This window comes from Leptodactylus fuscus, chromosome 5 (genome assembly GCF_031893055.1).
Source record: "Leptodactylus fuscus isolate aLepFus1 chromosome 5, aLepFus1.hap2, whole genome shotgun sequence".
NCBI classification, from domain to species: domain Eukaryota; kingdom Metazoa; phylum Chordata; class Amphibia; order Anura; family Leptodactylidae; genus Leptodactylus; species Leptodactylus fuscus.
In genome coordinates this window covers 174,167,686-174,181,520 of record NC_134269.1, presented here as the reverse complement: position 1 = coordinate 174,181,520, position 13,835 = coordinate 174,167,686, and the positions used below count along the sequence as shown (strand labels likewise).

Genomic DNA, 13,835 nt, shown 5'->3' with positions numbered 1-13,835 from the left:
TTGGCAGTCTAAAATCTAATGTGGATGGTGCGCTATATCATAGTTGATGTGTTTACAGATTGTTTGTTACAAGCAACAGATAATAACTATGTAGGAAAAAGTAAAAATGTACAAGGGTGAGACTCATGACTACGTAATCAAATAATCCAGGGTCTAGAGATACAGAAATCTTTACCCATGGGGAAACATAGGACCTGTTGACGCAAAACCACATAGTATTTTTATGAAGATTATTTACAAAGTAGCTTTGCTTTCTACTTCAGATGGATTAGAGCAATAAAGAAGCAAGTTACAAGGGCCTATGCATCTTTTAAGCAATATAACACCACCTGTAAAACATTGTAAAAGTGTAACCAAGCTGTTACATCAATCCCCCCTTTGGGTGAGTACAGGAGAGTATCTGATATGAAAGACTTGTGCATGTCACAGGCTGTGAAGCCGCTGTACTCTGAGAAGAGGAAATTCAGTAAACTAGTATTTCACATAGAAGAAGGAAGTGCTGAGTAGGAGTGTCTCTGGGAGGGCTCATGTCAATCTGCTGCCTACAGCTACACAAACTCAACTCTGGTGACGAGTCTACCTGGTCCTCCAAGAACTCTTGAGGGACACTTGAAAGCCCTGTGTTGTGTGCGGCATCTGTGCTTCTAAGCTCAGCTGCTCGGGTCAGCATGTCTCCCTGGCAGAGAACTGTCAAAGAGAGATATGGAGTTGGTAAGTTTAAAGAAGATTTCTAAAATCTTGTACATTCGCTTTTTTTTTTCTTTTAGAACAGGAAGGATGTGGCAGGTGCACAGTCATGATGGGAGTCGTGAACAAGTGCAGCATGCATAGGGTTTTGTGAAGTTATCTGGATGCCAGAACTCAGCGGCTTATTAGCAGAAATGTTAGATTCTTATTCTTATTGCTTTTTGTGTTAAATGTAATCTATTCTGTTTTCTGAAATGAAAACTATTGTAGGCAAAGGGGAACAACAGCTTTCCCATATTTAGCAAGATGAAGATATGCAGATTTTATAAGTACTTCTTCTTTCTATTGAAAGTGGCTTTGCATTCTAGATTTCTTCTCTAAGATGTTGAACTAGTTGTTGTTACTAGTCGCTATTTGGATAGCTCACGCACTGCAATTGTCTTGTATTTTCAGCTTTTAGCCAAGAGATATGATTTGGTAAATCTGCTCATCGATAGATAGATAGATAGATAGATAGATAGATAGATAGATAGATAGAGATACTGTTCATATTAGGGATAGGTAGAGTATAAGGCTCTGCAGCGTTGGTTGATAAATCATGCTGAAATCTAATAGTCCTTGTTTGTATGCTCCTATGTACTTACAGTAAGTTACACTTCACTACATCCGCCTCTGCAAATAGTACTCAGCATTATTTTTTTTTTTTCTCTAAACTTCATTCCGTTAGCAGATGACTCTCTTATCATGGCTATCAAGATAGTAAGCAAAACAGTTTCTTTCTGTCCTCATGGTTACAGTCAAATTGCCTTGGGTTAATGATACACGAATAATGGTCCTTGTACCAACTAATTGTATCACAATTTAGCGGGTTAATCCGAACTAAATATGGGTGCCACTCCTGTCCGCAGCTTGTGCCTTGCGATTTATTTTCATTCAAGTAAAGGGGAGCTAAACTGCAACACCAATATTACAAAAATGACAATTCATAAAACACAGAACTTAAAATAATCATGGGTCCAATTGAAATATGACAATAGAATAGAACTGGAATCATCTTTCCTGTTAGTAGAACAAAGATATAGGGAAGGAATAATGCCAGAGCAAATCCTAGGGTTGATCGCGTGGGGTGAAACAGTACAATGAACCTCACTATGATCACTAACACCCAGAATTCTGACTGCCTAACAAGGGCAGTACCAAAAACTGCCCCCAATAAAGTCCCTACAAGTGTCTCACCATAACCGACAAATTTCGACCCACCATTTTGTATACTTGTCAAGGGATCAAAAAATACAGACAACAGGGACTAAATAGCGGCACACAATGTGCTTATCCAAAATAAAAGTTTTGTGAGACAAGAGGACAAGGGTCTGAATAGGTTATTGAACTATCTCCAGAGACCAAAAGCAGTGTTCTCAAATCCCTCTGTTTTTATAACTTGCCTCAACATATAATCTCCAACACCAATGAATTAAACTCAAGTACCCTATCCAATTAAAAAGCAGTTACCCACAGAAACCTACGGACCCCATAAAATATAATTGGGTCGGCTGGGTTTCCGCCTGGTTTCTGGCAAAAATAACGGAGGGAAATGTCCTCCTTGCAGGACTTTTCTCTCTGGCAATTTTAAGCAGAATGAGACTGTAGAGACTCGAACACTAATGTGAACCTAGTGTTACGTGTTAGGAGAGCTAGACTGGTTCAAAAATGCAGCTCAATCAAGCTCAAGTTTGTCTAGCAGGGGAGCTCACATTGGCCTCATAGTGGTGAAGGACTAACCGAGCTCTGCCGCAAGCCAGCGTATAAGACCCTTAGGTAAATGTCACATGTCACCAAGTAAACACAATAGAGAGCAGTGGCTGCCCCATGTTCTATTGCAGGACGTGTAAAGTAGCCGTATCACTAGATGCGAACAGTGATGTCAAATATCCTTCACCAGTGTGAGACCAATGTGAGCTCCCCTTCTAGACATGGTTGAGCTTGAACTGGGACGTAATGCTCATGGTTGCAGGGAATACAACCGCAACTGGGCCCGACAAAATACAGGGCCTGCGGCCAGCTGGAGATAGCCTGGTACCACTATGACAGTGATCGGGGAAATCCTGGTTCCCTGACCCCTATATATATTTTAAGTGAAAAAGGGCACCGAAATGTTGTCAGGCCACTTATTAATAGATACTATCCCAGGGGAGGGGACTGAAAATAATAAACACTAGAGATGAGCGAGTAGTACTCGATCGAGTAGGTATTCGATCGAATACTACGGTATTCGAAATACTTGTACTCGATCGAGTTCCACTCGCTATTCGAATGTAAAAGTTCAATGCAGAACCAGCATTGATTGGCCGAATGCTATACAGTCGGCCAATCAACGCTGGTTCTTCTCCTACCTTTAGAAGTCTTCTCCGTGCAGCTTCCCCGCGGCGTCTTCCGGCTCTGAATTCACTCTGCCAGGCATTGGGCCTGGGCAGAGCCGACTGCGTACGTCTGCTTGCTCTGCCCAGGCCCGATGCCTGGCAGAGTGAATTCAGAGCCGGCAGACGCCGCGGGGACGCTGCACGGAGAAGACTTCTCGGAGGATCCAGCCCGACCCTCACTCGTGGGCTTGGTAAGTATAACATTGCCTACCCCTGAAACGAGCATTTTCCCCTCATAGACTATAATAGGGTTCGATATTCGATTCAAGTAGTCGAATATTGAGGGGCTACTCGAAACGAATATCGAACCTCGGACATTTTACTGTTCGCTCATCTCTAATAAACACATATACTTACCTCTCCTGGGCTCAGCATCCTCTCTGGCACTCTCCGTCATCTGCCTGAGGTCTGTGACCCAGGCCCACAAGACACCTGTTATGCAACTAAGCTTGAAGGTTATAATCTTTATTGCTAATTTGTTTAAAGAAGTCCAAGTCTAATTACTTAAAAACATAAAGCCGTAGGATGGCATCAATAGGAGTCATAAAATAAAAGAACCGAGCTATCAAAAGCTGTGGGTACAGTAATATAGTATAGATTAAAGGGCGAAAGAAGTATTACCATAGAATGCCAATGATGCGTCCAGCCCAATGTTTTTTTACATTTGGTTAAAGTCTTAAATGATGTCTACATTTGTCACTTTCAACTCAGTGACTCAGGAAAACGGGGGAAATTTACTAAACCGTCAAAATTGGGAGAAAAAGGTCGGGTCAGGGACACCTCATCCCACATATTTATTATAACTCACACCAGAAAACTGAGTTATGCAGGAAACTTATGGCAATTCCTTACTGACCTCAATTAAAGTGTCAGTATGTTCTGTACAATTGTATTTCATACACATGCTTCTCAGGTCTCCTAGATCTGTCATAGAGAAATATGCATAATATGTCTTGTCCAACCAGCTTATAATAGGAAAAATATCAAATAAAATCAGTATTACATAAAAAGAATAGAACGATGTCATGTATTGGCATAACGCTGAAATGAGATAGCAGATTAGAAATGATCTGTCTTGTGATTAAGATTTTGGGTGGGATATTATATTTGTACGTACACTAGCCAAGTTACCAGTATAATATCCGATGGGCCAGATGGGACTGAGCATACACCCTACAATGAGGCTTTCATGTCATTTACAAACCAGTTTATTGTTTTTGAATATTATTATTTATTTAAAAAATATTTTATCTCTTTCACATCTGGTTACTTTTGTACATTTTGTGCATGAGATAAAAAAAAAATCTCCTAGAGTATGCACGGAAATATGCTACTGTATGTCATAAAAACACAAAAACAGTGTATAAATATTTTTTCTTGTGTGGCCCATTTGGATTGAAAAGTGACCACACTTCTGAATATTGTAAAAAACAGTATGCCAGTGCATGCCACTCTAAGGATATTTTATGGGCATATGTTGGGACCACTGAAGCCTAAGCATGCACTTGCCACTAATCAGAGGCAATCTCTGCACAATATAAGAATTAATAAACTGTAATATAACATAAATTTCATGTGCCCATTCTGATGATGGGGGGATTGTTCGTATAAATGATGTCACTCAACACATCAACGTTATCAACTAAAGTGCACAAAGGGGTAGTTTAGTTTGGAAAATAAGAAGGCAACGCATATGCTTAGGACCGATCACGCCAAATACTGGATATTTGTCGCTGATAAAAATATCTAAAACATACAATTTTTTGGACAGACTAAAGTCTGCCATCGGCTGTCAAAGAGGACAGTTCACAGTATTGTTATGGTCAGTCGTACCCACACGAGTTTATAAGACATTCTTTCTCAAAACTATGGGTGTAAAATGGGTTATCTAGTTTAATCTATTTATTTTAAATTTGATTTTTATTGAGAAAGAAATTTTTCATTACAAAAGGATAATCATATCACAAAACATTGAATACAAGGGGAAGGTAACAATGCCCACAAACATTGGATCAAAGGTAATTGGCATGAAACAACCCTCTTAATGTCCATCATAAATCAGTAGGAAAAGGGAAAACCATGTGAGCGTATCTAGTTTAATCCAATATTAGATCTGCAGGCGTCCAACACTGTCCTGTAGATTTCAACAGGACAGCACAGCAATACCTATACTTGCAAGTTAGCAATGCAGCCAGTGGCGTAACTACCGCCATAGCAGCGGAGGCAGCTGCCACAGGGCCCGGGACATTGGGGGCCCGGTGGCAGCCGCTACCGCTGCTATCATTATACTCGGGGGGTCTTTTCGGACCCCCAAGTATAATGATTGGCGGACCGGGAGAGGTAGGAAACATAAAAAACATGTTACTTACCTCTCCACGATCCTGCCAGGCCTCCTTCCTGACGTCTCAGACGTCACATGAACCCGGCCTGCGTCCCGGGTCATGTCATGTCCAACGTCATTGAACAAGGACAGCAGCGCAGAAGGCAGCGGAGAAGACCGCGTAGGAGCCGGGGGACGGGTAAGTAACAGTAGTTTTTTATGTTTTTATTCCCCTTGGGTCCCTGATTATTATACTTTGGGGTCTGAAAAGACCCCAGAGTATAATAATTGTTTATGGGTGTCAACAGTGGGACATAATACTGTGTGCAGGGGCCACTAAGGGACATAATACTGTATGGAGGGGCCACTATTGGGGATAATACTGTGTTAAGGGGCCACTATGGGGCATAATAGAATGCGCAGAAATGTGTAGGAGGGGGTCGGTCGAGGTCTTCGGCATTGGTGTCGGTCGGGGGGGGGGGGTGCCCATGTCAAAAGTTCGCCACAGGGCCCTGCCATTCCTAGTTACGCCACTGAATGCAGCAGTATGTAAACAATACCAAGAGCCATGCTCCTGGGTGCCAGTGTTCTTCAGGGGTCACAGCCCATCCCTAGGATAGACCATCAATGATTGAAACTGGATAACGGGGGGCAGCACGATGGCTCAGTGGTTAGCACTGCAGCGCTTGAGTCCTGGGTTCGAATCCCACCAGGAGCAACATCTGCAAGGAGTTTGTATGTTCTCCCCGTGTTTGAGTGGATTTCCTCCCATTCTACAAAGACATACTTTAATGAGAAAAAAAATATGTACATTGTGATCCCTATATGGGGCTCACAATCTACATTTAGAAATTTTTTTTAAAAATGGATAACTGCTTTAAATATATTAGATCCACCTTTTGTGAGCGCTTTTAGTCTACCTGGAAGACTTTCCCCATTTTTGAAGTGTGTCTATGAGAATGTATGCCTATTGAGCAAAAAGGAGTGTAATCACACCTGTCAGACCTTTCTTTTATGGACCTTGCTAGAATATAAAAACTTCACAATATCTAATGTTTCTTAGTATACCTGACCATTAATATTACATTTGGCTAGAAATAACTGGCTAGAGTAATAGCACACTTGTCAGATGTTGACCCTACCAGTGATAGGACCTACCTACTTAAAGCAAACATGTCATGCGTTGGTTCCATCACCTTACATGGGTGTGCTGGACACTGCTCCATATAATGCCTTGCATTGTACATAGTGATCTTGTGTGCAGTTGCTCCACTATAGAAACCCATTACATGAAGCCCCCCACCTATAGTTGTGCTGATGTCATTTCCAGAATGTTTACAACCCTGTAGTGAGTGATGCAACAAAAGATAGGACATTTTTACACACAATGTGCTTCATCCCTCAGCAGCCCCATGCTGAGGTTGTGGTTAAGCTGTTGTTACTTCCACACACTGTAATAGTACTTACACATGAAAGGGACAGATCTAGCACATCACAAATTTCAAATATTCACTTGTATCCAAAGTGGCGTCGTAGGACAACACAGTGTTAAAAGTCACTGATCTCTTCAGTGCTACTAATGTTCATCTATGTGGAACACTGGGCTCTATGCTTGATTTAAAGAGGTTTTATAAGATATTAGTATCGATCACCTACTCTTAGGATAGGTCACCAACAGTGGCGTAACTAGGAATGGCGGCCCCCCCCCCCCCGACCGACGCTGAAGACCTCGACCAACTGACCCCTACCACCGCCGCCACCCCCCCGCACATTTCTGCACACACTATATTGGCCCCCATATTGGCCCCTGCACACAGTATTGTGTCCCCATAGTGGCCCCTGCACACAGTACTATCCCCCATAGTGGCCCCTGCACACGGTATTATGTCCCCATAGTGGCCCCTGCACACAGTATTATGTCCCCATAGTGGCCCCTGCACACAGTATTATCCCCCATAGTGGCCCCTGCACACGGTATTATGTCCCCATAGTGGCCCCTACACACAGTATTGTGTCCCATAGTGGCCCCTGCACACAGTATTATACCCCATAGTGGCCTCAGTACACAGTATTATGCCCCATAGTTGCCCCTGCACACAGTATTATGCCCCATAGTGGCCTCAGTACACAGTATTATGTCCCTATAGTGGCCCCTGCACACAGCATTATGTCCCTATAGTGGCCCCTGCACACAGTATTATGTCCCTTTAGTGGACACCCATGAACAATTATTATACTCTGGGGTCTTTTCAGACCCCAGAGTATAATAATCAGAGACCCAAGGGGGGGATACAAACATAAAAAACTCTCTTACTTACCTTTCTCCCGACTCCCCTCCTCTCTGTCGGCCATTTACCGGGACGTCATGTGACAGGGCCCTGCGTCGCGGGTCATATGACGTCACGCAAGTAGGCCGAAGCCTGCGCGGAGCCTGGAGGGGTAAGTAACAGTGTTTTTTATGTTTCTTACCTCTCCGGGCCTCCGATCGTTATAATCGGGGGTCCGAAAAGACCCCCGAGTATAACAGTGCTTGTGGGGCCCGCGGTGTCACTTACCGATCCTGGCCCCTGCCAGGATCGGTAAGTATATGGGGCCGTTACTGGCTGGAGTAATTCCAGCCGGTAACGGCCTATTAAAAAAAACCAAAAAACGTAGCAGTAGCGGCTGTCACCGGGCCCCCTAATGTCCCGGGCCCTGTGGCAGCTGCTACTGCCGCTACCACGGTAGTTACGCCACTGGTCACCAATATCATATTGATGGGGATCTGACTGCCAGCCCTCCCCTTCCTGAACTAGATTGAAGTGTCAGCAGGGTTTAAGAATGAGGAACAGCTCCATACACTGTGTAGTGGTTGTGAGTTGTTACTGTAGTTCCACAGGCTTTACTTCACCTCCTTCTTGGCCTAAAATAATCCTTTAATAGTCCCACAATGGGGAAATTTCAGTGATACAGTTTCATAGATGGTACAGTAGTATATAACAAGAGAGAAACACATACAAGCTCATGGCAGATAGAGAAATCCTAGGAATCATAGCAACTAAAAAGAAAGAAACACAGACACACTGCAGAATCATTTAGTTCTCTGTGTGAAGTGATGTTAATAATACAGCCCGACCGTGATTGGAGGACATGAGGAGGGGTCACAGCATGTAGATATAACAGAAACGTTTTTTTTTTCAGAGGTGCGGGACATATGCAGCTATCATGATAACATGTAGCAGTTCCTTTGGTAGGTAGTGAGATCTCATGCTCACAGCTGATAGTTCGGTATCTTGCCAAAAATCATCTTCTTGAAAGAAGAAGTCCGCACTTCCATGCAGGTTACTCTCCATGCTTTGTCTGCCGCATGGTGAAACATGCTGTCCATATGTCACGATATGAGTGGATACGCAGGAGGCCAGTGGTCCGGTTTCAATCCTTTATTGCAAATCTGACACAGGATAGACAAGCAGACAGTAAGGGCCGGCTGAGAGCGGGAAGGCGGTGCGTAACCAGGCAGAGGTCAAATGGATGTCAGGGCAGATAGAGTCTGTCGGTGGACGGGAATCCCGGAGAGCGGACCAGGTGGACAAATAGGCACCGGGGTCTTCAGCGACAGCAGGCGCAGACCTTTCGCACTTCCGTGCGGGCAGCGGAGTCGCCAGGTGCAGCAGCTGAGCCGAAGGATGAGTAGTCAGGTGACTGAGTCAGGGAGCCCAGCAGGGGTACAGCAGCAAATAGAGATGATCTTGAGGAGGACTGCAAGACCCAGCAGGATTGGGGAACCAGCGGGACAAAGCCAGCTCCAGGAGCTTGAGGTCAGTCAGAGGAAACTCCAACAGAATACACAAGCAATGTGCAGAAGATACCACGCCCCTTAAAAGGCATGTGACCAGAGGCATGTGACCAGGAGTCCAGCCCAGCTGCAGGAAACAGGAAACTTAGTTCAGCGAAGCCCTTCCCGCCATCTTGCTTCAGGGCACCTGATTCCAGTACACAAGGCAGAATCCTATCAGTACTCCCACCCTAAGGACGGCCTCTGGACGGCTAAGGACCTGGCTTCCTAGGGTACCTCTGATGGAACTGAGCGATCAGACGAGGGGCGTTGATGTTGGCTGGTGGCTCCCAGGAGTTGTCTTCAGACGGGTATCCTTGCCACTTGATCAAATACTGCAGCCTGTTCCGAAATATTCTGGAATCCACAATCTTCTCTACCAGAAAGTGCTCTTGGCCCTCCACTTCGACCGGACCCGGTGGAGCAGGTGTACGTCCAGGAAAAGGATTCGGAACTACGGTCTTCAGTAAGGAAACGTGGAATACCGGATGAATCTTCATGGTCTTCGGTAGCCGTAATCGACAAGCCGCCGCACCCACTAGAGCCACGACCCTGTAGGGACCCATGAATTTTTGAGCCAACTTCCTCGATGGGACCTTGAGTTTTAAGTTGTTGGTGGAAAGCCAGACCGCATCGCCCACCTTGAACGTCGGGGCCGGTCGCCGGTGTCGATCTGCTGCTCTCTTGTAACGTTCCTGGGCTGCAAACAGTGTTTGTTTCAGGACCTCCAGCTCCTGCTGCAATGTAGCCACCCTCTCCGAAACAGCGGGAACCGGACCATCCACAGTCAGTCTCGGCATGACCTTTGGATGATATCCCAAGTTCGCATAAAATGGCGACATCTTCGTGGAAGAACTCTGTGTATTGTTATAACAAAACTCTGCTAAAGGTAGTAGCTGGACCCAGTCATCTTGCAGCTGTGAAATATAACAACGTAAGTACTGCTCCAACGTCTGGTTCGTCCGTTCTGTCTGTCCGTTGGTCTGCGGGTGGAAGGCAGAAGATAGTTGTACCTGAATTCCAAGAGCTGCACAGAAAGCCCGCCAGAACCTTGCGGTGAACTGGACCCCCCGATCAGAAACTATGTCGTCCGGGACTCCATGCAGGCGAAACACGTTTTCTACCACTAAATCCGCTGTCTCTTTGGCTGATGGTAGCGCTGTGCAAGGAATGAAATGTGCCGCCTTCGTCAGACGGTCCACCACCACGAGGATCGTGTTCCTCCCCTTGGAAACTGGAAGCTCCACAATGAAGTCCATAGATATAGACCCCCAAGGACGTGAAGGGACCGGCAGGGGTTGTAGAAGGCCCGTAGGTGCGGATCGTGGCACCTTGTTCCTGGCACACACTTCACAGGATTGGACATACTTCTTAACGTCCCCTAGGAGTTCCGGCCACCAGAAGAATCGCCCGACCAGCTCTTGCGTCTTCTGAGTTCCCGTATGTCCGGCCAACCTGGAATCATGAAGAAATTTCAAGACCTTCAAGCGTGCCCCTTCTGGAACATACAGGCGCTGCCCCACCATCCATACGTGGTTCTTGAACCTTAATGACACGTCCGTAGATGGCTGAGCAAGGAAGGGGTCCGTCTCGTATGCCTCCTTAATGTTGTTCAACAGGTCCCGATCATGCAACACCGCCACGAAATTAGAATCTGGAACAATCGTCCTCGTAGGGACCTCTGCTGTGGCTCCCTCTGCAAACATACGGGACAAGGCATCCGCCTTCCCGTTCCGCGAGCCTGGCCTGTAAGAAATCAAGAAATTAAAACGAGTCAAAAATAAGCTCCACCGCTCCTGCCGGGGAGACAAACACCTGGCGGACCGCACAAATTCTAAATTCCGGTGGTCTGTTAACACAATAATCTGCTGAGAGGTCCCTTGCAGAAGGTGCCTCCACTCCTTAAAGGCCGAAATGATAGCTAACAGTTCTTTATTCCCGATATCATAATTCTGTTCTGCCGCAGAAAGTTGCCGGGAGTAGAAAGCACAGGGATGCAACAACTCCTTCTCCCCGACCCTCTGGGACAGTATGGCTCCGACAGCTGAATCGGAGGCATCCACCTCGACTATGAAAGGGCGAGCCGGGTCAGGGTGTACCAATACTGGTGCCGATGTGAACTTGTCCTTAAGTCTGTCAAAGGCCTCCTGGGCTTGTCGAGTCCAGCTAAAAGATGCTGCTCTTCTTGTCAGTTTAGTGATAGGGGCCACAATTTCCGAAAAGTTCTTAATAAAGCGTCTATAGAAATTGGCAAAGCCAATGAACCGCTGAATCTCCTTGATGGATTTGGGAACCGGCCAGTTGAGCACAGCTTGGACCTTGCTATCGTCCATGCTAATACCTTGAGGTGAAAGGATATAGCCCAGGAATTGAACTTTAGTCGTGTGGAAGTCACATTTCTCCAATTTAATATACAACTTGTTCTCCCGGAGGCGCCTCAAGACCGTCTTGACATGCTCCTGATGATCGGCAATGGAATCAGAAAAAATCAGGATATCGTCCAGGTAGATGATGACGAAACGGTCCAGTAAGTCTCGAAAAATGTCATTGGCCAAATGCTGAAATGTGGCCGGCGCGTTACATAGTCCGAATGGCATTACTAAATACTCAAAGTGCCCATAGCGGGAGCGAAATGCGGTCTTCCATTCATCCCCCGGTCGGATGCGTAGCAAATTGTAAGCCCCCCGGAGATCTAGTTTGGTAAAGATCTTGGCATGGCGGACCCTCTCTAGAAGTTCGGGAATTAGGGGTAACGGATATCGGTTACGTACCGTCACCTTATTAAGGTCTCTGTAATCAATGCACGGTCTTAAGGACCCGTCCTTCTTCTTGACAAAAAATATCGGGGCCCCAGCCGGGGACGAGGAAGGACGGATGAATCCCTTGCCCAAATTCTCCTCGATGTACACTTTCAAGGCCTCTAATTCCGGCCCCGCAAGCGGGTAAATATGTCCAAATGGAATAGCCGCTCCAGGTAGCAATTCAATGGGGCAGTCATACGGCCGATGTGGAGGCAGAGAGTGTTGGAAAGGTCACCTGCCCTGTTCCCCACTTAATTGAGGGATTATGTGCCTGAAGCCAGGGGAGCCCAAAAATGATGGGGAAGTGAGGAGATGTAATCAACATGAAGGACAGCGTCTCCTTATGTTCCGGTGGGATGTAGATCTGTAAAGGTTCTGTTTCTAGATCCACTGGACCCGAAGCTAGGGGGGAACCGTCTACCGTCTCCATTAATACAGGAGCCTGTCTTTTCTTGATCCCGATCTTATTCTCAGCGGCAAATGTGGAGTCCATGAAGTTTCCACTGGCCCCGGAATCAATCATGGCCGATGTCTCCAACCAGTCAGATCCCTTCTTAATGCGGACGGACACAAGGCAATGCGTTCTCTTGTTCCCGAGCCGAGGAGGAGGCAGCATAGAGGAAACAGTCTGAATAATTGCGTTTAATGGTAGATTCTGATCTGAACTGACAGACTCCTCATCTGATAACTCGTGATCAGCTACCGCGGCTACCATCTTAGGAGGTCGTATGGGACAGTTCAATAACATGTGACTGGGATCACCGCAGTACAGACAAAGTTTCTCCCGCAGCCGGTGCTCTCGGCGGTCATTCCTCTCGCGATGCTGCAAGGAGTCGACCAGCATGGGTTCGGCCTCCGGCCGCTGGGAAGGCTTGCTTGTAACCTCCCTTGGGAAACCCCATGAGGATGGGTCACTACTGCGATTTAGAGCCTTCCATCTTTCCAGCCGGCGCTCCGACATCCGGGCGTCAATCCGGACACAATGATTAATGAAGTCATCCAAATTGTCGGGAGCCTCGGCCCGGGCTAATTCATCTTTCATAGCTCCTGATAAGCCCTTACGGAACAACGGAAGTTGGGCATTGGCGTCCCACGTGGTATCCACCGCCCATCTCCGGAACTCCATGACGTAATCGATAACCGGACGTCTACCCTGTTTGAGCGCCAATAAGGTGGTTTCTGCCGTAGCCCTCCGGTGGGGGTCATCAAACATCTGTGTCATGGCGGCTACAAACTCATCAAGGTTGTTGAGTCGATCATCGTTTGTCTCAATAAGGGGGTTAGCCCAAGCGATGGCCTTGTGGGTTAGTAACATTATTATGCACAGCACCTTAGAGCGGTCTGTGGGAAATTGTGCTTCATGAGTGCCGAAATATAAATGGCATTGATTGATGAAGCCCCTGAACTTGTCCCGATCGCCGCTAAAGCGAAACGGGGGCAACTTAGGCGAAATTGGTGCTGGAGGCGTAGTGGGGCCACTGGAAATGTGACGTTTCAACGTCTGAGTACGAGCGCTTAAGTCCTGTAAAGCAGTTCCAATCTGCTGCGCATTTTGGTTGACCTGTACCTCCAGGAGAGCCAGGCGCTTCTTGACGTCCTGGACCTCCGTAGCCAGCGTCTGCGTGAGACTGCTCACCTGTTTCAGGCGAGCGTCTAGGGACTGAAGTGTGACGACCTCCATGATGGCTTGTGTATCCTGTCACGATATGAGTGGATACGCAGGAGGCCAGTGGTCCGGTTTCAATCCTTTATTGCAAATCTGACACAGGATAGACAAGCAGACAGTAAGGGCCGGC

At 46.5% G+C, this 13,835-nt stretch overlaps 1 protein-coding gene across 1 annotated transcript in view; it reads left to right on the top strand.

The window, feature by feature from the left end:
* The first annotated feature begins 571 nt into the window (after window positions 1–571).
* Window positions 572–13,835, top strand: part of DOCK2 (dedicator of cytokinesis 2) — a 522,773-nt gene continuing 509,509 nt past the window's right edge. The window contains exon 1 of the mRNA XM_075274736.1: window positions 572–711. Within this exon, the coding sequence (XP_075130837.1) occupies window positions 669–711 (43 nt within the window). The 5' untranslated portion in view covers window positions 572–668. The remainder of the gene's footprint in view (window positions 712–13,835) is intronic.